At 37.8% G+C, this 26463-nt stretch overlaps 1 protein-coding gene across 1 annotated transcript in view; it reads right to left on the bottom strand.

Moving 5' to 3' along the window:
• Positions 1-815: 815 nt before the first annotated feature.
• COL24A1 (collagen type XXIV alpha 1 chain) overlaps positions 816-26463 on the bottom strand; it is a 147748-nt gene continuing 122100 nt past the window's right edge. The window contains 17 exon segments of the mRNA XM_055815621.1: positions 816-2266; positions 3924-4139; positions 5504-5613; positions 6966-7134; positions 7885-7950; positions 9049-9075; positions 9167-9202; positions 15107-15142; positions 16721-16774; positions 17775-17837; positions 18132-18185; positions 18273-18380; positions 19901-20008; positions 22501-22608; positions 24286-24339; positions 24928-24945; positions 26383-26436. Coding sequence (XP_055671596.1) covers positions 2120-2266; positions 3924-4139; positions 5504-5613; positions 6966-7134; positions 7885-7950; positions 9049-9075; positions 9167-9202; positions 15107-15142; positions 16721-16774; positions 17775-17837; positions 18132-18185; positions 18273-18380; positions 19901-20008; positions 22501-22608; positions 24286-24339; positions 24928-24945; positions 26383-26436 — 1428 coding nt within the window. The 3' untranslated portion in view covers positions 816-2119.

Raw genomic sequence — 26463 nt, 5'->3', positions numbered from 1 at the left:
ACGTTATGGGGACAAAATTGTACGAGGTGTCCTGCGAGCACCTTCAGGAGCTCAGGTGAAGATAACCGCGCACGGGAGGCTTTCCTGAGTGCCCTGTCCCACAGGAGGCTTTCAGCCAACCTCTGACCACCGCACCTCCATCGACACAGCACGTTACTGTCTGTCAGCATCCCATGGCACAGGTTCGTTGCGCCATCTGCTCGGGATGTGCATTTTTGCCTCACTTACAGAAACGTACACGTTTGCATCTGAACAGCCTTGTAAGACTTCAAGCTCTTTGATTTTAAAACACAATTCCTGAGACATGCTAATCTAAACCGTAAGTCCAGGCTATAAAGACTTTCCAAAAATAGGGCAAGGAGACTAACAAATATACATGAAGCAGAACATTTTCTAAAAGACGACATTCTTAGAAAAAATAAATAGCCCCTTCGTCACATCAGATCCACAGCCAAACTAAGAGCAAATGTGAAGTGACACTGTCAGAGTGTAATGATCTTGAAAATGCAAAAAATGGGACATTTTCTTTAACCATCATCATCACTGTCATCTTGCTTTGCCTTTAGTTTTATCACATGTTGTCAAAGAGAACAAAACTGATGCTTTGATACAAAATGTAAAATGGGTTGTACGTGTACGTTACCTTGTAAAAGTAAACACCATCACTCTCGCAGTTTTCGATGGCATGAAGCATGTGCATTTCCCCTTGCTAAAAGAAGCACTGCCACCTAACAAGCACCCTTCTAGAGAACTTTCATCGTAACCAAGAATGAACTATGCAATATGAAACACAACAGTAAAAGACAAAAAAGAGATAGCTTGGAAGCTTATTTTATTATACTTCGGTAAGTGTGGTTTCCTGTGAATCAAGACAGTTAAACAAGCTGAACGCTCCCCTGCTCCCTCATGTAGTTTGGTATCACCATGTACTACTGAGCACACTTTGGATTGCTAATAGATAGAGGCGTATCATTATAAAGACTGCTTTTCCTAATGGTAAAGTTGTTCTTTTTTTAATAAAAAAAAGATGATAGAACATTTTAGACTTAATTTAAAAAAAAAAAGTGATCTAATAACTTTGCAATAAATGGAATTTCTAGGTTGATGAAATGCTGATTATAATTTAACAGCAGCCATTCGGAAGACACGCTGTAGTAGATCTTTTTCACAAGTTACAAAATATATACACAATATATCATCTTAAGATGCCTTTGGCATTAGAAATGTTAACTGAAATACAGAATCTAAAACTCAAAACTACTGTAGGTAGCTCTTCTAACAACAATTTTTACAATGCCTGTAAAGCTGACTTTTCTGACTACATGCATCATATACAATGTGCTGTCTCATATACCACTTCCACAACAGTACACAAAAATATTTTAAACAAGAAATCCTCATAAATAATGTTTTCATTGTAGTGAAGTATGTGACCAACGATTTAAAATAAGTACCTTTACAACAGAAACATATCCTGATGTAACCAGCACATACAGTCTGAAAGATAAAAAGGGACTCAAATAATCTCTGCTAAGGCCACAAGCACCTTGTGTTATGAAGAGCACCAAGGCAACATGGACAGGAAATGCGAAAGAGGTAGTGTGCCATCTGTTAAGATGCATGTGTCCACAAAGGACTATAATAAAACAATGTTTCAGAAAAGAAGACGTACTGTACTGTGGCATAATTCAGTTTTCACATATAAGCTATTGCACATTTAGGAGCATTAGCCAGTATTGCTCCTTAGTATTGTATGTCTCCAGCTTTCCTCAGGATGGTTTCTTTGCAGTGCTGTTAAAGAGTTTGCTAAGAACACTAGAGGTCCTGAAAAATTCCATGTTCAGATACTCAGTTCCAGGAAATTATGCAAGAAAGCACCAACATTTTTTTTTAAAATACTTTATGAAAATTGTTGTAGTCTCTTCTTTTTTTTCTTTCTTTTCCTTTTCAATACCATTTCTCCTTAGGAGGAAGTCTTTTTCTTCCTGAGGTTCTTTAAGCACACTGTTTAAAATGATTCTTCAGTTTCCTAGTAATTTTGCCTGTAGTGGATCATTACTTTTGATTCAATCTATGCAGCAATTCCATGTTGATGCAAAAAACACCCAGGACAGAAACCTTAAAGGAAGCACACTGAACCACTTTCTATGAAGTGCTGCTGTCCTGGTTTGAGATGAGGAAGTGCATTAACTTGAACAACTGGAAGCTGATTAGTATCCTGAGTGTGAAAAAAGAACTGTGTCTTATGCCAGCTGCCATCTTCAAACTGCAACACACAGAAGCAGAGTATTAGATTCCTATCAAAGAAAAGCTTCAAAACTCAAATGGAAATTGTGCTTACAGAGTGACAGGAGGAGTAGTGTATAGAAACATTTCTTCTCTCAGCAGTTCCTAAATAAACTATGCAATTTTACAAATGCCATTTCTCCTACGCGATACCATGGGCACTCCTGGCAAAACTGTAACTGTAAAAAAGGCCAGTCCAGTATCCAGCTGGAGCTGATGCAGACACAGTGCAGCACAGTGCAACACGTGCTCTGGCTCAGAGCAAATCGCCTGTCACTTTGCAAGCAGCCCTGGATTCATACAGACTCAGATGTCTTGCTAAAGTCACCTCCAAATCTGAACAGTAGGTCTCAGACTATGAACTTTACAAGCACTTGAATGACTTTTTAGGCCCTTGACGAATAATGATAGGGAATGAGAGCTGCATTTTTGACATGAATTTTGTATTGTTTATTCTAAGCCTTTAAAAATCTCAGTAAATATTTGATATGCCATAAAAATCATAAAATAACATTATAACATTGTCTGAGGTTGGGAGTGTTTTGATGTTTGCAATCACTGCGTTCCTAAAAACCATCAAGTACAGTGGATCACTGAAAAGTCAAATCCCTGCAGAGAGGGAAATGTGTGTGATTCCGTACAGTACATAGTTTCCCACAGAAAGAGTGACAGACCTCGTAGAATCTCAAGAAAAACGGCACTTCTCAATAGTCACCACTGTATGCCTTAACTTTTCTTGGCATTTAAAACAGTCCCAAACAGACCAGGAGGTGGGGAGAAGGGGCTTCAATGACCATACCTTATCTGCGTGACCCAGGCTACAGCATCTCATTAGTGTGCGATAATAAAGTTTGGAAGCATAATGGCTTCAAACCACTTTCTGTCTTGAGAATAAAAATCTCACTCAGCAACCCTGTATCAATATGGAACCACTCTCACATCTTTCATTACTGTAAAGGAGAGCTAAAAAATACTGAAAGGGTAAGGTGCCCTGCTGCTGTATTTCATAGTGTTCTACCAAGACATTTACCAAATGGTTCACATCTTGGTGAGCAGCGTAATCTAATAAGCATGAGATAAGCTCTTCTAATTTTTCCTAAATACGAATATGATTTAATGTTTTAGTTAGCCATGGAGTCCCTTTCCAATCATTATTACTTTATTAAATAACCAAATAATCTACTTATAGTCAGTGAATTCCAAGATATTTAGTAGCTGTCCAAAAAATAATTTCCAGCCTGTTTTGACCTGAGATTTTGTGTTAGATAACCTCAACAGAACTCTTACTGAAGCCTGAATTTTCATTTTGAGAGTAACTGTTCCTAAAGTTTCCTGGAGGACCTCCTTACTTCTGCTCTGATATCTCTCCCGTGTCTTAGTAGAGTCTAGAATTACATGACACTCAATGTGAACAGCAAGTATAGATATCTTCTATTGCTGCAATTGCTTTTACATTTGGACAGATGTTGAATTTAACATCAAAAGATTGGCAGATAGACACGTATGCAGAACAATATAAGAAGTAAGCTTCACAGGATGTGAGTCTAAATGATTGTTATTTATTTGCAGAAAGCTAATAACGTCTAAGTAGTACCTCCATTATGGTTTTAATAATGCTAGTGCTAAAAAGTATTTACCATGCATTCATCCATAAGCACCTTCGGTTCAAGTAGCGTATTTGCTTTAAATATCTGACCATTCCATCCTTGGAAGCTAACAGACGTTTTCTGGCCACCTGCTTTATTTAATCCCCACATCGGTGTGTTCAGACAATGAACTGTGATGCTATGGGTTGCTTCTGAGCTCAGTAAATGAAGGAAGTTCATCTGTACTTTTCCAATGCCGAACTCCAGCTAAGTTCCAAGAGAAATGCATAGTTAGACTTACAGCTGGACTATGCTGAATGGCCGCAGCAACGCAAAGTGACACGTGCGGTGTTCAGGCATGGGAGCATGTATGCATGTTTATACATTGGGACCAATGCCAAAGAGCATGATTTGTATTTTTCAGGAGAGCTTTTAGGTTCTATTATAGAGATTACTTTAAACAGAAGCATTCATAAGGACATTTTCAAAGCTTAAATACAAACATTTGCTAATGCTTACAACATTGTTGAAACACAGCTGGGCAAAACCCACTGTTTTGAAATAAGGAAACTGAAACAAATAAATTTGTGATTCAAACAAAGATATTGTCAGCAGCAGTGTTTTAACTGCAGCCACATCATCCTGCTGTTTAGTCTTCTTCGTCTACAAGTTCTGGCAACACTTCCATCCCATTAAAACTCCCAAAATTTGTAAGCATACTTTGATTTTAGGCATAAAATATAGTTACTCATTACTCAACAGTAATTTCTCCAAGACTAGATCATATTCATGGATTTTCCAAATGTCGGAATGTGTATGGGAGCTTTATGGCATTTCTGATACTCTTCAATGACTACAGTATATATGCAAAACTCCACAAATACAGAATTTCTGTTCCCAAGGGTTCAAGGACTACATGTAAAGAGGAGTGTGAACTAATCGTGTAAAGGGAACCAGTCTCTGCCTAATGGCATTTAAAAGTAGCAAATGTTGAAAAGTAGTCATAATTTTCTCCTTCCCATTGCAATGACCTCAGCATCTCTATACTTAACTGCCTTGAGTGATGAGGGCCTATAGCAATAGGACGAAGGGGAACGGTTTTAAACTGAAAGAGGGCAGATTTAGATTAGATTTTAGGGAGAAATTCTTTACTGTCAGGGTGGTGAGACACTGGAACATGTTGCCCAGAGAAGCTGAGGATGCCCCATCCCTGGCAGTGCTCCAGGCCAGGTTGGATGGGGCTTGGAGCAACCTGGTCTAATGGAAGGTGTCCCTGCTGATGGCAAAGGGGGTTGGACTCTTCCAACCCAAACCTTTCTGTGATTCTATGAGTTACTAATGTAGCTTAGAAACATTTCAGGCTTATTTTTATGCCTTTTATAGAAAAGTATAAAGCAAAACAAAATAATTCTATTGGCATTCTAAGGCGAGTAAATAAACTAAGTGAGAGTAACACTAACATATACTGTCTCCAGAAAATCTGTAACTTCTGTAACAGAACGCACAACATGTCCTTCCATGGAGATAAACATTAAAAAAACCCTGAAATCTAACACCTTTTTGTGTGTTAAGTAAATAAGCATTCATTTGTTCAGAGTCCCCCCCGAGAGTCTCTCCGAAGCAATGCATACCTTTGTCACAGACAGTGGCATTAAACATGTCTGACCACCTGCAGTGAAGTTGCAGAAAACTTCAATGGCATCAGAAGGACATCCAATATTTGGGTCAATCCAGTATTTTCCTATTAGTATATAATCCCAGATGGAAAACAAAACCAAAATATAATTGTTACTAAACAATTTGCTAAAATAGTCATACTTTTTGGCAAGTATTAGATCATGTATTACCACCATAGCTCCACCAGGAAATGAAAGAAAAGGAACATGAAAGCCCCTTCACTATTATAATTCTACTAATAACAGATACTGAGCAAAATTATCATAACCATTCAATTCTGATAACATATACGATGACTTTTGAATACTGTCATAGTTTCAAAAATGTTTTCTCTTTCTGTAGCTAAATAGTGAGAACAAATGGTATTTCCAGTCTGCTCTTTCTGTATTGAAACTTAACTTTTTTTCTTTGAGCTTGACTTTGTACAGAAGATATATTCAGGAATGTAAAATACCAATCTGCATTCTCTTGCTCTCATAGTATCTTGATGATCCTTTCTTTCTCCACTTTCTCCCATCAGACACTTCTACATGGCATATCCTAGTGATGGCAATGAGTATTTACCATTGTGAATCCATGGAATTTGGTCCAATAAAAGAAACTGGACATACACAAATTATATCAGGATTTAGCTTCCCTTAATTTATGGTTAAATATGGGTGAGCCTGTGCTCTACAATTTATATGGGTGTGTGTAATCCTCTGAAGTGAGGACTGTGTCAGTGACCTTCGTGGCCCTAAAGGACAGATTTATTTAGGAGAGCACAGTTCTAATGTGGATTAGGCTCATCTCTAGGAGAGTATTAAAGAATTGATCCACCCTTATATATGCCATAGAACAGCAATTTCCCTGTAACATCTAACTTTATTTCCCATTTTCTCCTTTGCTTGTTAACCCTAATACTTAATAATAGGGATATTTACAGGTATTTATTATTTTATTAGCCACTCAGAAACTGAATTATGTCACAGTATTGACATTACAGGTTTAAATAATTATCTTGGATTTGAAATACTGATTCAGGATCTTCTGGGATACAACTACTGTCAGTGTATCTGACAGCAATAGTGTATTGTATATGATTTTCTCATTAGGAATTTAGAATCTGATCCACACAAAGTTCATTTATCTGTAAATACCTGGGAAACTTTTAATCACAAAATTGGATTCTGCTTCAAATTTTCTGGACATTTTTGTTTACTTATATATATAATCTGTCTCGATTAGATAGCCACATACTTTCATCTTTAAAATTCAGGATTTTTATCTTAAATATAGATAGCTCTGACAGACACACTGTAGCAGAATATAATTTTTAAATCTACACATTAGAATTTTAATGTAGAAAGTAACATTTGGAAGCAACACATTTCAAAGCCTAGCTGTGTTAAAGGTTTAATGAAAGTGGACACTTACCATCTGACACTTTACGTTCACAGTGAAGCAAATCCCTGCAGATGCGTGCTGGGTTATCCCGTGTGCCAAGAGGGTTCTTGATGCTGTGCAGTAAATTGCTAAGGTAGTGCAGCGTTTTGAATATCTCTGTACCGTGATCTAGTAAAGTTACTTCAGTATTCTGGTATTTCTGCCAAGGGCCATTAGCAAATGCGTTACCACAAAGAAGTATCGCAACAATAGTAAAAGTCAAATGGCCATTGAATAGCCAGACAGAAGCAAAGTATTTATAATGCATGCAATCAGCCATATAAAACGGTAAGAATAACATATTCCAATAAACAAATTAGTACATTTTATTAAAATTATAATAACAGTGAAATTACAGGCAGATTAAGACCATGCAAATATGTCATTATGACATGTTGACATAAAAATGTGGATACAGGAAAAAAAAGAAAAAAAATTAGTGCATTTTTAAAGTACACACAGCCGTTTCAGATATTGAATGGTGACATATACTCTTAGGCTAAACCTAGAAAATATATGCAAATGTACTTGACTTCACCCATGTAGGGAATTTTCTTGCAATCAGTAGGACCACACAGTTGCATATATGTCAGTATTTTTTGAATCAAGGCCTAAATGCCACTGTCATCATCTATGGATGAACAGACACAGTCTGTTATGGGTGATGGCCAGTAAATTTCCATTACTGCCAATCATGACAAAAAGGTAGGATCTCTGGTGTTTTTCTTAAATTCATTTCAACTTTATCCTATAAAACCCAGCATGTTTAATCCTATTCTACAGTAATTACTTGCTATCCATGATTCATTTAAAATTAAGTCTTTGTAAAGAAGCTCTATTCTGTCGTCAAAAAATGTAATTATACTTGCATACCCTGTATGACAGCGTAAAGTACACTGATATATATTACCTCCATCTGCAGTGCAGCATTCGACTCAATCAAAGCTTGAACAGCAGCATCGATGTCCACTTGCTTCTAAAAAATACCCAAAGAAGATTTTTCAGAATATAAAAAGATGAACAGGAATATTCTAAAATGCAGGTAATAAATTCTTTGAAGCACTAGAGCAACATACATGATAGCTTTGTTATTTTATCACTTTAGAAAGTAATTAATTGTAAACACTTACTTTTAAAATAGGATCCTCCCTTTCATTTCCAAAGAATGCAAACAAGCATACAGAAAAAGCATATTTGATTTTTATTAGTACCCCCATACACAATTTAATGCTTATACTCCTGGAACCTGGAAAAAAGATACTATAATAGTTGTTACAGACTAATATCCCAACTTATTCCTCCCAGCCATTTAATTTATATACTTAAGAAAACCAATCCAGGTACATGTGAAAGGTGTTATTCCTTTACAGAGAGAAGCACACAAAGAATATCTCAATTAGCCATCAGCAGCTGACTGATCAAAGTAGTCCTCATGACGCATGAACAAATACTAAGACAGATAAACTAGCCTCTGATGAAGAAAGCCCATTGCTTGTGTATCTGCATTCTCTCCACTTCGTGTGACATATATATCAGACCCAGACATCAGGTTTGCTTATTTTTGAAGAATTAAGTCACCCACATAAGCATCTAGCTCTTGCAGTTTTTTCTCAGACGATACATATCATTGCAGCTTTACGACACTTCAGCAACTGAGTCTGTCCTAACTGGCACAATCGCTTAACAAACTAAATCTGTGTGTGTGTATGTGCGCACACGTATATATGTATAGAACACCTGGGCCAGAAATAGCACAAGATTTTCTGTTGCTGTCTTTCAGAGTGTTCAAACACAAGAGAAAAACCTTTTAGAGTACGGTGGAGTTAACCCATGTCAAAAGTATGAGCATGTCCCCGAGCGCTGCCTGGTGAGGGCTCAGCAGCGTGGCAGAACAGAACTGACAGTGTAAGATGGAGCGCTCAAAAAATGTAGTGCTGTAGTGATGGAAGTTGTAAAAAAATGTATTTGCATTTCATGTGCAGTGATGGAACAAGCAATGCATTTCAAGAGGATCCTGCTACTTTCACTTTCAAAAAAGGACTGTGTTGTAGGTTACGGTTGCTACAGAACTTACTCTTGGTCCTGGTGGTCCAGGTGGTCCCTGAAAAGTGGGATAAACCAGATATTAAGTGCTTTGTAAGTTTATATAATGCAATCACTATAGAAGAATACATATTTTTTTATGCACTTACAGGTGGCCCTGGATGGCCCTGAGGTCCCTGAGGCCCCTGGAAAACACAATGGTTATAGATGAACACCTCGGCTTTCACATTTATGTATTTTTTTAAATCACAAAATGCCACAATATGTACAATGAAGAAGATGTGATACTGGTTTTGGTAAAGCTGTAGATTATTAAATTACCCCTGAAGCAGCAGTGTGCTCTGGTGGCCAAGAAGGCCAGTGGGATCCTGGGGTGCATTAGGAAGAGCTGGCCAGAAGGTCAAGGGAGCTGATCCTCCCCTTCTACTCTGCTGTGGTGAGGCAGCAACTGGAGTGCTGTGTCCAGTCCTGGGCTCCCCAGTTCAAGAGGGACAGGGAACTGCTGAAGAGGGTCTGGCAGAAGGCTACGAAGATGACGGGGGGACTGGAGCCAACTCTTTTATGAGGAAAGGCTGAGAGGGCTGGGCCTGTTGAGCCTGGAGAAGACTGAGAAGGGATCTTATAAATGTCTACAAATATCTTAAGGGCGAGTGTCAAGAGGATGGGGCTGGGCTCTTTTCAGTGTAGCCCAGTGACAGGACAAGAGGCAATGGGCACAAACTGCAACACAAGAAGTGCCACCTGAATAAATATGAGGAAGAACTTCTTCACCTTGAAGGTGACAGAGCACTGGAAGAGGCTGCCCAGGGAGGTTGTGGAGCCTCCTTCTCTGGAGACATTCAAAACCCACCTGGATGCAATTGTGTGCAACCTGTCCTAGGTGAACCTGCTTTAGCAGGGGGTTGGACTAGATGATCTCCAGAGGCCCCTTCCAACGTTCTGTGATTCTATGACTAGTTGCTATTGTCAAAGTACCATGCTTTGTTAACATGTGAATGTTCCTGTTAGTATTGCTGGGTTGCTGGTTACTTGTTTATTCAAGTTTATTCAAGTTTATTCAAGTTATTTTGATATTAAGGGAACAACAGAAGTCATACAAAGGCTTATGTGGCCAAAATGTACATAGTCTTAAACCTAAGTTTTAGGGTTGCCTTAGGATTGGACACGGGCCCTCCCCCAAAACAATAATTGCATATGAATTATCTTTTCTTTGAGCAACTATTCACATTAAGATGGAATGATTATGAATATTTATTAATATACAGTGATACTTGTGTCTCTGTTAGATTCTCACCTTCAGTCTATATACTCAAGCCTCTAGGAGCTGCTGTAATATGAACAATAGCAAGAACAATGACAAGGAAAAGAACAGATGGCAGTGCCTTGATACGAGCAAAAGAGACGAAAAAGGAATGAAAGGCATAGGCCAACCTGCACCACGTATTAGTAAAACCTTTTAACATAACTGAGTTAATTTAAGCAAAACATTCTTTAGCTAGTGTTTCTTGTACCAATTATTCAAGCACAATAAGCTGTTCCAGCAAAAGCCCTCTTACACCAGTATGGTCACACTAGTACAAAGTCTCTGCCAAAAGAGAAATAATCTTATCTGACATGGTCATGCTGACAAATACTGCAAAACTGATCTAGTCAAAGAGGTATTAAGTTGTAAGTCACTTAACATGGTAGTAAGAAGTATTCCTGCTGTGAGATTTCACAGCAAGACCTGTGTGAGTGCCACTGCATGCTACAACTGCTGAACTTGGGCTGTGCTTCAAGCTGCCACCAGCAAGGGTAGCGGGAAATGGTTAAAGAAAGGCCAGGTTCAATCTAACATTAATACACATGTATTTTAACAAAGGTTCTCAAAGCAGATAGGAGCGATTTACTTAAGTCACTGAGGCTCCAAATTTGTCAGTTCTTAGGAGAATACCAGCGGTGTTTCTTACTGCCTCTAGACATATTTGTACGGCAGAGGACATGGTAGCTGCTGGGGAATGCATCGGTCAGGCGTTACAATAACCTCTACAGCTGCACACGTGAAGGGTCCTGCCTGTCACCTGCCCTGGTCCTGCCTGTCACCTGCCCTGGTCCTGCCAGAGAGGCTCAGCTGCTGGATTATGAAGGGTGTGAAAAGCGAGGGCCATCACATAACTCCTAGCACCAGGTCTCTACCAACAAGGCTGTGCTGAGGGACTGCAAACAGCTTTGAGGCCAAGAGCCATGCTTTACCCATGTTCTTTGGAGAACAGAGGAGAAAAACAGAAGTGATTTCAGGGTGTTTAGAGAGATGGACTTGACTAAGAGGATCTCAATGGCATGAGCTCTAGGGACTGTAAATATTGCCAGCTTTTCAACTGATAAATCCTAACCCTATTTATTTGTTTCATCCACTTACACCAATAGAAGGCACTCTAAGCCATCTTTTACATATTTACAGATATTTTATAAAGGCATTAATGAATGATGTTGGAAAATGAAAAAAAAAAAAAAAGAAAAAAAAAGTCAGTTTAGCATATACAGTAGTATAGAAATCCCTGTGGGTTCTGTGGCAAGTACCTTGCTGCCTTTTACTCTTCCGAGTTTGATTATAGCCCAGCTTTAAATTTTCTTTGAAATCCTATTACTATTAAATAGGCATAAAATATTATTGTTGTTATTCATTATTAAAAAACTGATGAGAGATGAGTTTGCAGAGATGACATTCACTGTTTTGGGGTAGCCCCTCAGCTGTTGCAAATCAGCTGGGTTTTGCAGAGCTACCTTGTTGTATGCCAGCCGAGAGGGCTGACCTCCACATTTAATTCATCAGATCTGCAACTCAGCTGCTGTTAGGCTGCTGCAGGATACCTTCAGTCCCATATGGATATATTACTGGACTGTCTGATTGCGCTTGGTGAAGTATGTTTAGTATAAAATGAAAGAGAAAGTGTGAAAAAGAAAACTTGAGAAATGAATTTGGCAGTTCACGGATATATCTGTTTATCTTGGTTCAGGACTCAATTATGCAAACACTAAGGCAAGGCAAGGCACAAAGTCTTCAACAGTTTGTCCCTAAGTAACCACTGCTCTCTGCTGAATAGATGTCCTTGTTCTGCGTGCTGAGATTTAGACATTCCAGTGGATTTTTCAGATGACTGAATGCTTCAGTTAATATTCTATGTTCTTGGCATGTGTCACAATTTTAAGACTCAAAGAGTCTTGGGACAAGAACAATTTATAGTGGTTTCTGAGATAGAACTGAAATAGTTCTGAGAGAACTGAAAAATCAAGACCTGCTCTGTTCCGTGAATTTAAGGTATTTGCAAAACAGGAATGTGATTTTTCTTGATTCACAGTCTCCTTGCCAATAAAACCCCTATGAAAAAAAGGTGAATATTGAATGCTCTTTGTTAAATATAGTGAGCTACTTTGGGGATACAACATTTTTTAAATGCATTAGAAGTTCAGAGGGGTATATCAATTAACTTTACAAGCCTTTAAAATATAATGAAACTGCACAGAGTACAGTGAAAAACCTGTAGAGACATTATAAATGTTCTTTCTTTCTGTTGCAGAGCAGCAAAATAAGGTTAAATTACACTTTTCATGGATTAAGTTAATTGCTAAATGTTTTACTGGAATGTACAGGATTACCTTTACAAATCTACTTAATTTACCCTTTGATCACATTAGAATTTAAGTGAGAAAAGTGTAATTCCAGTTCATAACAACAAAAGCAGAGACTTGAACAGTAAGTTTTAGTGTGCTCTAATTCTTTAATCACCCAATCTGATTACTAGTACAGAAGTTCAAAGGCCAAAACCCTGATCTTGTTTTAATATTGTAAGGCCCTGATTTTACAGGCAATGATACATACGCTTAACTTTGAAAACATAAGCAATCCCAAGGCTTCCACATTTTCCATGACTTTTGAAATTTTCCAAGAAACAGAAAGTCTTTTTAACAAAAACTTTTAATGTTCATCTTTCCCCAATCACTTTTGTCATTTTGGTGTTATCTGATATCTGGTAATGGGTAAAGCCTAATAACATCCCACAATATAATAGTCAGATGCACAATACAGTGTAACAGCTGCCATTAATGATTGTAAATCTAAGATAAAGATGATAATGGGAAAGACATACACTGCAACAGATTGCCGAGAGATTATCCTATCTCCACCCCTGGAAGTCTTCAAGACCCAGCTGAATAAATCCCTGAGCAATGTGGTCTGATTTCGGAGCTGACTCTTTTAAACAGGAGGTTGGCCTAGAAATGTCTTGAGATCCCTTACAACCTGGATTATCCTATGACTCTATATTATAATTCATTATGTGACATGCCATGAAATAAAAAATTAAGACAATGAGAACACACTTTCAGAATTGTCAGAATTCTGAATCAATATTCCAAAATGTATTCCATGTTTTTTAAATGTTTCAATCACAGTGAAATGAACATTTTGAATTGAAAAATAATATTGAATAATTTTTTTTTAACAAACTGTTTCTGACTTTATCAATTTTTCTCCAGAAATAGTGTACAGGATCTGAACATTTGTTCACCACTGACCTCAATAAGGAGACATGATTTTACATTCCATGTTTTTCAGGGGATAAAAGGTCATTTCTTTCTAGTAGTGAACACTGTATCCCTGACAGACTAAAAACTGTAACTAAAACTTGGGACTGCTACAAAAAAGTTAAAATCTTTGTGATTCTAGGAAGAATGCCAATATAAATTTTAAAGGCATAAATTCAAGGTCAGAGTACACAGATAAATGAAAATATTTTTTTCTCTTTTGTATCTGAAAATAGTTGGAAATAAATCCTTTTCTTGGCTACATAATATAAAGTAATGCCACTGTGTATGATTTAAAATCAAACATTCTTCTTCTGAAGACAGTCTCAGGAGATTAATTCATCTTGATGAATTCAATAACATATGCAGGAAATAACTTCTTAAACACCAGCACCAATAATGGAAACAGGTGTTTCTTGTTCACCATTTTGGATGTTTTTTTATTTTTCTTTTTCAAGGGTCAGCATTTTTAGCTCTATGCCGTCATAACAATTCTTATGAACAAACAGTACAAAAAGACAGTTAAGATGTTTAATATCAGCACGAATTAAGGAACTCTTTTTCCTCCTCTTCTGAGGTAGCAATTGCCACAAGAGCATTAGAATCAAAGAGGAAAGTTCCCCAAGACCCATACAGCAAGCTGCCTTCCAAGCCTTAATTCTTTAAGCAGTTTTGAGTATTTCTGTTTTTTTTTCAGAACTTCCATAAGGTAGCTAGGTTAGAATTGTACACAGATAGCTGCCAAAAACAAAATACAAGATAAACTAAATTATTTTAGTGAGGTTTGGTGAAAGGCAGGGTAGGAGCAACAGGAACAAGATCACATTAGTTAGTTGCTGGAAAAGGACCTAATTATTAACCTGCCATATAAAGTAATGTCGTAGGTATCAACTATCATTGCATTCATATTTACTGTAAATATGATACTTCAATGGCTTTTCACAAAGCCATAATTAACTGGAGACTAGCTCGAACACAACTTTTAAATAAAATAAAATATTTATTAATGTACAAAACCTAATGTAATATTCTTAACGAAAAATGAAAGACAGCAACTTCATAACCAATTATTAATGCTGCCTACTGGTACTACAGCTGGCATACACAGCATGGACACCCACCCTCAGTTCTAGGCTTCTCCTGAACTTCTCCCTCTCTAGACAAGATGGTATAGATGTATGAACATGTGTATGCATGCTGTGCTGTGAGGCACTGGAGCATTGACAAGAAACATGACAAAGGATTTTTCTTTTATATCTGAACTGGGACAGATTTGAAGTATGTGACAGTTATATGATCGGGGTCATGCTGCCTGACAGCATACACCCACCAGGCATACCCACATAAGTCAACCTGAACGAGAGGTCAGACTTTTGACTTATGCTATCAGCTTTCTTGGCCAGTGCTCTCCAGGAGCACAATACGACTGTCTGCCATTCAGAACATGCAAGAGCGTATTCCGTGTAACACAGGAATAGTTTTTACACAGCCAAAAAACTGAAAGCACAAAAGTTGTTTCATCTTACCATTTCACCCCTTGTGCCCTTTTCACCTCTTGGTCCCTGTAAGAAAGAGAAGCTGTTAACCCGGTATGCTTTCTAGCCACCTAGGGCTGAAATAAGCAAATTAATATCCACAAGAGTTATACCGCTCACATGGAAAGTCCAGTCTCATCTATGGAAGTATTTACTACTCTGAGGCTTCAATTTTCCTGTACTATTAGAAAACTAAATTATTTAAAAACATCTTGTAATTCCTGTATGTGGAAAGCTGTTGTTTTCTTAGGATTGTAAATGTTTTTTCTCAGTAATTTTAAATGTCAGTGTTCTCCTTGTCAATCAGCTGTATTTTCCACGATCTGATCCACTGTAACACATCAGTGCTTCACCATCCTAAGAGTCAAAACCACAACTCTGTAGTCTCCATCACTGAAGATATCCATTGGTTACATATATGTGGTTTTATTACCCCATTAGTTTTCCTCTCACATTCAGATTAGACGCTGTTTTTCTGTCTCCATGGCATTTTTAGCTATTTTGCACTTAAACTGTGTTTCCGAAGACAATATTACAATCCTTCTCTGGAATTATTTTGCATCTTGATGGTAGCATTTCATAACACAGAAGTAATCTTCAACTGTAATGCTTTCTTTATGGTAATAGACTTCATATTGAATGTAATAGTTTGCCATAACAAGCTTTCGTACAAGTATACGCAACTGTAAAGTCTTCCTCCTGACTGGGATTAAAGAGTGCAGCAAGACTGAAAGTACTGTCTTTTTCCCAACAAGTGGAAAGAATAGTCTAATTATATAAGGAACATTTCCCTTCTCCTTTCTTTTTCACTTTTAAGTATTTGTATTTATTACTTTTATTCTATATTCCTGTTATTTTATTATTATTTCAGTTTTCAGACATTTTCATTCACTCCAAGTCTTGATCAGACAGAGGAACTTGGGTGGTACAAAGAGCTTCTAAAACTACCTTACATAGCTGGGTAGTCTGCAGAGATGAGCCAGAGGGTGTCCTGGCAGAACACCGCTCTGTCTGGCACAGGGAGTGCAACAGGGGATGGGAACAGGGATGAGGTCAGAACTCCCCCACCGCAGGGAACCTGGGGTGCACTGAAGGTTGTCAGAAAAGCCAAAAGATGTTCAAGTTGTAACAGGGACCTCAACAACACCTGGAACACACCCCAACAAGGGCTTGGCATTCCCAGTGTGCCTGGAGGGGTGCTCTGGACAGTTCAGCCCAATCAACACATGAAAAAAATAAACTATATTGACACCGAGTGCGGATACTCTTTAGACATGTTTCAGACCTAAGGCTGAGAAAGATATCCAGGTGGTAGTTACTATGTGCTGTTTTACACCTTGACTAGCCCACTGCTCCTGTAGGTCTGCCCCCTGTGTACTGTACTTAGAAGGCCATTGCAATGACTCTTTTGTCATTTTTTTCTTCTTTGTATTACACATGCTGGAGTCACATACATTAGCTTACCAGCATGGTATAACATGAGGATGGTCCTGCTAGTTGCAATTTGCAAATACAAAAATGAGAAGGTTGCTAGCTGCAAAACAGATTGTTGAAAATAAAGGTAGGTGAAATAACCAAATTATGCAAAAGGAAAACGAAACTTACAGGCCTTCCAGTTGGGCCTGTTAGGCCTTCTTGGCCAATAGGGCCAATATATCCCTGTAAAAAACCAAAGAATTTATTAGTCCACCATGTTTTCGAAATTAAAAGAGTTGTCATGAGGTGTCCTGGTTTAAAGTTGTTCAGCACACAGCCCCGGCAAATATCCAAAAGATCATGGTGATAGTCTCTTTCTTAAAACTGAGTGCACATTGCTACAAAATCAGCAAGGCAATTATTTCAATAATTAGTAATAGCTGTGCTTGGAAAGCCCACACACATTCTTTTATGTGAAAGCTGATGAACTAAGAACAGTGGAAACTTCAGTACTCTGATTACAAAAGACCACATATTTATTGAGCTACAATTAATTGTATCTTGCGCTATATTATTGCCCACAGGTACTCTTGTAAGGCTGCCAGTAAGCGCTGCTGAAATGTTACTTTCCTGTTCCATTTCATTTTAGAGCAAACTGCTCATTTCCAGGTTTATCTTGTAGAGGAATGTTTAGAAGAAATTTATTATAACAACAAGCCCCTAAAGCTGCTGCTCTGCATCTGGTTAACTGAACTAATTCAGTTCTGTGATGGCAAAGAAAATATGTATTAAAAAAAGACAACGTATTAATCAATAATGCCTGAGCACCACTCTGTCTTACTGCAGGCAAAATTTGACCCTTTTTTCTTTTGTTGTAGGACACAGTGATACAACCAGCATTATTGCCAGTAAGAAGACAGAGTTCAGTCCCAACAGAGATAGATATGACAGCAATAAAGATACTTGTGTAGATTAAATTAGACTACGAAAGCCGCACTTTGTCAGCAGAGCTTCTTTTCTCCTTCAAGATTAAGAGCACAGCTCTGCTTGTATATCTTGCAATCAGCAGAGCGTTGAGTGTTGCAGTACAAGCAAAGGGCTTCTAGTGGAGTCATAGTCTCAGAGAAAAAGGTTTGGTGAGAGGGTTCCGGGCTTGTTAACAAGAAAAAGATGATTCCCTAAATTAAAGACGTGCCACTTGCAAGCCATCCTGACAATCTCTTTCATGGAGTGAAACACTTACAACATGGCCTGTTGGACCTTTCGGGCCCAGAATTCCAACTAAGCCAATGTCCCCTGCAGGACCCTGCAAATGCAAAGGAACAGTTTAAACAAACACGGACATTAGGTATCCACTTGTTTCAATCTCTTGTAATCAGTGAAAGTAAGATAATTTCTATGAGTAGTAACAGTGAAAACACCAAGCGCACTGACTCAGAATGTTCATCCTTGGACACAGAGTACACAGTTCTCCCTAAAATGTTCCAACAGTTCATATAGATTTTAAACAAATATTGTTAAAGCTGATTAATTCTATACTTTCTGAATGTTCTCACCCTGTAAATGGCTTAAGATCTAACAGAAAAGAACGAGCACATACTTTTGGACCTGGGAATCCTTGAAACCCCATTAAACCTCGATCTCCATCTTCTCCCTGTAATAGGAGCAGGTACTCTTACTATTATTTCACATTGGTAACTTTTGGACTACTTGTTTTGCATCAACAGCTGCGATTACGTACAGTCTGTCCTTTCAGTCCAGTGTCTCCTGCTGGTCCTTGGTCACCTTGTGATCCTGGAAGGCCCCTTTTGCCTCGCTTTCCTGGATGACCCAGAAGCCCATTTTCACCCTGTTAATAGGAAGATAACATATGCTTTCCATTTATAACTGCCATAATTTTAATAAAGATAAGTTTTCTGGAAGAAGTATGGAACATGCTTTCTCATTAAGAAATAGACCTACTCCATTTATTTTATTTCGATCAAGAATGCTTTCAACAATTGTACATTCACTAAAATGCAAATGTGACTTGACTATTCCTTGACTTGGAAACATACAAATCCCATCCATGTTGGATCATTTCCAGTATGGCATCTCCCAGTGCAAGCACTAAAATTCACAAAACGAAATACAGAACAGGCAGGTTAGAAATAGATTTAAGAAGTGAACCTCTGAGCAAGGCATAGTATAGTTGTGGAACTCCTTGCTATTAGACTAAAAGTTTACATTGATTCAAATGGAAACTAGACAAGTTCATGCAAGGGCAATCCTCTGAAGACTATCAAATACATAGAAAACATGTCTAGCTCGGGTTACCAAGCTGCAATTAAGGCTGTGAATATACACCTTTCATGCTTGCTTTGCGCTTACGCTCTTTCCCAGGTGTTAGCTTTCTGCTCTAACAAAGACAGACTTTGGCCTGACACAGTGTGTCCACTCTTTACTCTTATTTTGCACTATGGGGTAACAGTTTTCCCTCACCTCATCTATTCCCTGTCATTTTCAGATTGCAAGTGCTTCTGAGCAGGAACTACCTCCTACGGCTCATTGTCTAGACAAAGGAGTAAAATCCAGACTGGGAGCACTGGCAATGAACACTACAAATACTGAATAGAGTTTATACTGGAACGTTTTCTAAAAAGATAACAAAGACAATATTTCTGCTCCCAACCCTCCCTGCCTTCAAGTGTCTTAAGGTTTTAAACAAGTGTTTACCAATAAAATCTCAGAGCGCACTACACATCATGATTTTACATGAAAAATCCTATTCGATGAAAAATCCTATTCTAAATGAAGAAAATTATCTGTAATTTTTCCAACCCTTTTCTTCTTTTACCACTGAAATTAGTCTAATTAATATGAGGATATGCTGATGTCAGGTACCTGGAACTGCCTGGAAAACAGAGCACTCTTAGATTTCTTTCTTTCTGACAGGACTGAACAAGAACAATTTAAGTCCTATGACATCCCAGACATGCTTGTTAGCCCCCAAAATTGGGATTTAGGCTTGAAATTACAGTACTTCTGTGCTAATATATTGCTTAGATGTTCAAATCATCTAAACCAGTATTTACCTAAATTTAAAAAGTCAGGAAACGTTTGGCCCTAAAGCTTTGAGTGAATAAATACAAAGTGTTTTGAATGACTTCTGGAGTTGAAGAAGAGCATCCAGATGGACGGGACCTCTGTTTTCAAATTACAGTTTATATAAATGAGGTCAGCACAACTTGCAGTCTTCAAGTTAAGTTTTGATGTCAGTTGCTCATATGATTATCAGTAGCATGGTGGTTCCACCATCACTGGACACAGTATGAAGACTAAGCAGTATCAGTAATACTGTACTCGTACAACAAGATCCCATGTGTGTACCTTGAGTCCTGGTGCTCCCCTGGGCCCTGGCATGCCTGGCAATCCCTTGGGACCTCGAGCTCCAGGATAACCTGCCAGACCTTGTAAGCCTGAGTTTCCTTTATTACCCTTAATAAATTGAAAATAATTGATTACAAGCAGAACATCCAAGCATGTTTTTCATTGTATGCTAAAACAGGCATCTAACATAAAACCAGTCATAGCCACACACATTGATATTACATCAAAATATATGGGAAGACAATGATCATCATCATCATCTGGATTTCTCCTAATATTCCAAAAGCAAACCCCTATCATACTTAGCAACAAAGCTACATGTGATGTAATGGTGGGGTGGATTGATGTTTCTATGGAGTCAAGCTGTTATAATTTAACAAGTCACTGATAGTCAGCAAAGCAAATGCTAATGATGCCACAGCCCATTGCAGTTATTCATTCAGTGCTCATCTTAAACCTTGTTCTGTCCTATCCTAAATATATCCAGATGTCATTTGTGTAGGATCACCTGCCTAGACCTTGAAAGACTTATGAGAACATTCAAGAGAATCAATTGCCTCTTTGGGCTTATGCAAGGCAACTTCCCTATTAGCACCCTCCTAAAGAGAATAGTGTCCAGTTGGACCACCAGCTTAGGTACCAGTGATCTAGAAACTGTAAGCAATCTTCTTTCCACAGTAATTGTGCATTCAAATATATATGGAAGCACTCATGGGCACACCAATGAGTGTTTTTACCTTCCACAGGGAATCACAGTTTATATGTTTATATATTTAGCACCTGAAAATTTTCACGTTCAGCTTAATAGCCTATAGTTCTGATCCCTATTTAATTCTTTTCTAATTCTGTTTTGAAATGCCCAGGAAGAGAGCACTAATTTCCATGAATTATAGAAGATGAATCCTTGAGATGGTTCTGGATGAGTGTTGTGTGATGTCTGAGGATTCTGAGCTTACGATGAGGAGCTCCTTCTGATGAAAAGAAGGTGCTGAATTCATTCATTACAGGTGGGCTGAAAATACAGTTGATATTCACACATACAGTTGATATTCATTTTTCCAAGAAGAAGGAAGTCCGCATCAAGAAACAAAATGAGACTACCTTCCCACAAAAACATTCAAAGTTCAACATGCTTATTTAAAAATTTCAGACACGCTGATTAGCATGGTTATGTATACTTTGTAGGGATTCATATACAATAACTTGTAAGAAAAGAAGAAAGATAAGAATAGTTGTTATGAAAATGTATGAGAACATCAGACAATAAAAAAAGCAACTATTTTTAATGAAAAAACATGTTACTGAGCACATGGAGCTAAGCCAATTTTAACATGTTAAAAAATATAAAATGGAAATTTGCTACCATCCAAGTTAATATTTCTGTGAGGTCATTTAGTAGAAATATATATATATACATACACACACACCTTCCTTATTTCATATGACATTCAGTTAAGCATTCATAGAAATGGAAGGGTTACAGGAAGCAGGGTTTTTATATTAAATTTGATTTTCAGGGCTTTTGAATAAGGTATTGTGGCTTATAGTCTGATGGACTGAAATTTACATAGCAAAAGTTCTCTTCTTTTTATTAATTGTGGCAAAAATCAGTTACAAGCCTCTCTATTACAACTTGTAATGCTGCTATATATTGTTAACATGAAGTAATAAAGTCTTTTTTAATATGAAAGATGACATTTTGAATGGAAAGGTAAAAATGTGAGAATTCTTTGAGGTGATACTACTAAATCCAACTCCAGAGAAATTTAAATACTTGGAAGAGGTTCAGTAGGACATTATCTGCAACTGGAGAGGCTCAAATAGGGTCCATCTGCCCCCTACGGGTAACTTGTTTAATTTTTTCTTTTTTCAACCAGATAGAAAATTTATACTTGCAACAGTGCCTCATGCAGCACCTTGATTACCTCTGAACATCAAAACTAACTTGCCGCCCTTTTATAACAATTACTGGTCCATCTAACTAGAAATACTAAGAAATACCATCCTTGAAATCAAAGTGATAAGACTTTCAGCAATGAGAAAAATTAAAGGGATTTTCTCCCTCCTCTCTGCTCCCAGAAGCAGCAGATCACCACCCTTGACCCACTGCAAAGAACAGATAGGGAGAAACCCTGTTTCCAAGTATGCTTCCAGGCACCTCGGATACCTAGTACCCTTTTTCACTGGTTTTGGGCAAATCTTCAGATATCTTAGGTAGAGAGACATAGGTTACAAATTCAAAGACAATAAGGAAAACGTGGGATTATCTCAGAGCCTGAGAGGCAACAGTTGCAGTTGGGGCCTCTGGCTCATTTTCAGGAACAGAACTATGAGGCTTCTCTGATTAAGAAAGCATTTTGTCTTAGCTGTAGTTACTACTAACATACGCTAATGAAACAGTTCTCCCAGCACACCTCCCTTATGCTAACTTCACATCCTGGCCAGAACATCAGGAGCAAAACAGAACGAGAACAAAAGAATTGGTTTAATTTTCAAGACGCTCAAGATCTGAGAACGGTTCCTTCCATTTAAATACCCTAACCTTAGAAAATCTGTAGTGCAAGATGACATAAAGAGGGGCAATATGGAAAGCAACTTACCTTAGGGCCAGGCTTCCCTGACAGCCCGGCCTTGCCAGGATTCCCAGGACTGCCATCTGGTCCAGGGTACCCAACTGCTCCTTTCTGCCCTGCTGGCCCTGGTTTTCCCTTGAAACAAATTCAAATCAAACATAGCACTGTTGGCTCCCTTCATTTTCACCATCACAGAACTAGATCCCAGTCACAGCATTTCCTAAACGTTATGTAGTAACAGGCCTAGTGACACAAATGAATACTTGTAGAGGGAGCTCTGAGTTAGGATGTATGGTTTGAAATGCTACTGGCTTAATCTTAGACTTGCTGTGTTGTGGGATATGAGCAACTTCAGCTGAAACCATGGGGCTGACGACTCTGCGTGTCAGGCCTGGAAGATGGCTAAAAGTGTTGAGTCTTAAAATGAAACAAGGAGACACAATAAATTCATCTATTTATCCCCGCAGAAAATCCAACCATGTACCTTTCAGCCTTCATTTTACTAGGTACTCTGTATTGTACATTCTCAAATTTATGCTGTTCAAATTTTAACATATCTAAAATACAAACTTCTAATAAGGCAAGTTTGTGCTAACTGTTGCTATACTTGGATGAAAAAGTCTCATATCACATCAACCAGAGTAACAGTGATCATCTTCTTCACAATTATTTCGCTTTAGACCGACATACACTATCTTAAGGCGCTTTGAGTTCTGCAATTATTTCTGTATGAAAGCTTTTCTCATAAATTTAAAATATGTAAACTACAACACATCTTGTTTGAAAAATTGTAGTTAACAACAACCATATAGAATATAAGCAGCATGCCATTTTAATCTTATTTCTAACTTTTGGTTGCTGAAGTATCTTGCACTTGGGATATGCTTTGAAACTTCCTCAAGTTTTAGTTTTACTGTCTTCTCCTCACTTCTCTGTATGTCTTGCCTTTCCCTCTTTTCCTTTGTCTGCTGAATGATAGACTCTCTGCAGTCCTCCAGAGGAAAGAGCTGAGTATTTACAAAAGACACACAGGTCCTTGCCTTTAAAAGGCTGTCCTCACACTCTGCCCAGCAGGTACAAGCTCTGTGAAGCAGCTGCATTTCTCTGGTTACTGACAATGTTTTGATGTGGGATAGTATAAAAGTTATTTACAATATGTGCTTGTGTGGTACTATTTATTAGGAGACCAAAATAGCCTTGATGCATTTTGTCCTTGGTTATGTTTACAGAACACCTACTGTTTCCTGCTCTTTCTTATCCCCGAGGAAGGGATGCAAGTTAGCTTCTCTACAGTAACTCAAGAAAGAACAGTAAAAATTTCAGCTCAGGGCAAGCAAGAGAAAGGGGAAAACCTCAAGGGATCTGCCAGACATATCCATCACAGACATAAGGATCCAGGCTTCTGTAGGCTGCAGATGTTCAAAGAACTGATGGGAGCCAGGAGTGAACAGTAGTACAGCTCTGTGCAACATAATGAGATAACTTGCACACGGACTACAAGCCACCAGCAAAAATGATCTATGTAACCTTACAAGCGGGAAGGACCTTGTTATATTAGCTGCATTTCACCTCCATGTGCTGAGTGACTGAGTACAATTCAGTATAATTTCAGTTTCAAAAATTATTCTTATTTTCACAGAGGTTCCTTTACACTTCCTGGATAATAAGAAGTGAGCACAGAGTGAGTGGAATGGATTGTAGAGTGAGTGTAAGATTTTCTAGTACCACTGGCATGACTCAGTTTTGGTTTTATTAGTTATTATTTCCTTTGTTTTATAACCCGAAGGTAGACTGTAGAATTTTGTTACTTACAGGAATTCCAGGTTTGCCTGCCTGACCCGTTGCTCCTTTCTTCCCTGCAGGTCCCTAAAAGTCACAAATACTTGTGAACTGTCAAAAGTCTTAAACTCAATCCCCTAAGAAGAGCTGAGAATTGTTCCCCTCTAGTATGCACGTTCACATTGCCTAGGCTTTGGACCAGATTATTTCAGGAGACAGCAGAAAGTTTTTTAAGTAAAAGTAAATACATTTTTTGTAGAATTGTATTTTTTTTTCCTTTTCCCAAATTGGTATAGAACTTTTTCAACAACAGGCATAAAAAGTTTTTCACTACGAATCTGGCAGTTTCTCCTCCATCAGCCACACCTCTGTAAGGAAGCATGCTTTTACAGCACTTCCCATACCTTTTAAGAAAGTAAGCCACGAAAAGTAGGCAATATAGATGCACTGAGTGTATATGGAAGAGAATATTAGAAAACAATAGTGTCACATATGGGAACATTCTTTTTATCTAAGACGTACACAAAAGACAAAATTTACTTAAAACCAGACTTTTTTTTTTTTCTTGACTGACCTAGGAATCTGTAATCTTAGAAAACTGATTGACATTTAGTTAGATAATAGCAGATAACATTCTTGTAAGTGGCTTAGTGACACAGGAGGCCAAGCACCTACCTCTAAAAGATACAACCACTTGGGCAGCAGGGACAGGAATAACACTTGTTAGCAGAGATCAAGCAGAAAAAGGCTTCCAAGATTTTCTGTATTAATTATCTTAAACAGTGCTCTCAAAGCAAAAGCAGTACTAAACTGCTGTGCTGCAGTATTACATAACATGAAATCAAGTGAAAAAGCTAAGGTCATTGTAAGTGTAAATGTTTTATAATTAATGTAAATATGATAAAATCAGCAATTTTTTGTTCTATTCCTTAATTTAATGCCTTTTTGTTAAGAAAGGCATAAAAAAAGTCCACTAATCAGAACTGGAATGTGTATATTCAAAGAACTTTATATTGTTTTCATTAACATTTCTGAATGCATATAAAGTAAACCCAGACAATTCAGCATTGCTGTTTATGGGATTGGCTTTGTAAGGCTTGCTATAGCATCACCAGTCATGCCACTGGAGTTAAACTATATGAATGTTTTCACTATTAACATTTTTGTGTAAATCTTTAGGCTCTTGTGGGTTGCTCCAGGCTGGATATTGGTTCCATATTTGCAAACGGCAGTTTTAATCTGAGGGGTATTTCCAACACAAAGAAAACATTCTCCAAGGGAAAGACAGAGGAATGACTGATTTCATCCTGTGCTGTGAGCAGTTTGTCAAAGGCAATATATCTAAGCACATGGCTAAAGTACATGCTGACAATGTCTTCACATCATCTTTGCTTTCTGTTGCTCCCCCTTCCTAATCTATTACAGATTCTTGTATTTACCTAGAAAATTTTGAAACTCTAACAGAGTTGTGCTATGGAACTTCTCAGAAAAAGTATCTAATTTAAGCTGCAATGGCAGTTGGTATTGTAAGAAATCTTTTAGCCTAAATCTTCTGAAATCTCAGAAGTTAATGAAATTCACTCTGTGGGAGAATACGAAATACTTTTGGCAATATTCAACACACCACCAAGATGAGGTATTATTTGTAGAGGAAAATATTTAGACTTTGATCTTTTCCATTACTTGTTCTGTTGTAACTCCTCTACTATTCTGTAGCAAATTCCTTACTTCGAGGTCTCCGAAAATTCAGTACAGTGTAGTACCGGGAGGCTTAATTTACAATTCAAAGCAGTAAAATCCTGGGTGTCAACGAGAGCTAGTTTGCCACAAGAACTCCATTTAAGGGTATAACTGAATATCACTCAAATGTTTCCAAAAAAGCCTCCCATAATGCTTTATAGTACTCCAAAGTAAAACCTATCAAATAAGACATATTTACTATCCCAGATCATTATGCAATTTTCCATTTTATCTTTTTATTGTCCCTTCAGGTATGAAAAGGAAAGCCAGACACTGTGTTTTAGCCTTATATAACAATTTTCCAAGGATAGTCAGTGAACAGTAAAAAAAAAAAAAAAAAAAGTACAAATTCCAATTAAGTGCAGTTTTGTTTTACTTTTTTCTACTTACTTCCGAACCTCTTTCTCCTTTTGGTCCTTGCTCTCCCAATTCACCTGGCTCTCCCTTTGGAAAGAACATATATTAAATCAA

Source organism: Falco peregrinus, chromosome 10 (genome assembly GCF_023634155.1).
Source record: "Falco peregrinus isolate bFalPer1 chromosome 10, bFalPer1.pri, whole genome shotgun sequence".
Classification (NCBI taxonomy): Eukaryota; Metazoa; Chordata; class Aves; order Falconiformes; family Falconidae; genus Falco; species Falco peregrinus.
Note: the sequence above shows the minus strand (reverse complement) of the source record. Positions and strands in the feature narration are given on the sequence as shown.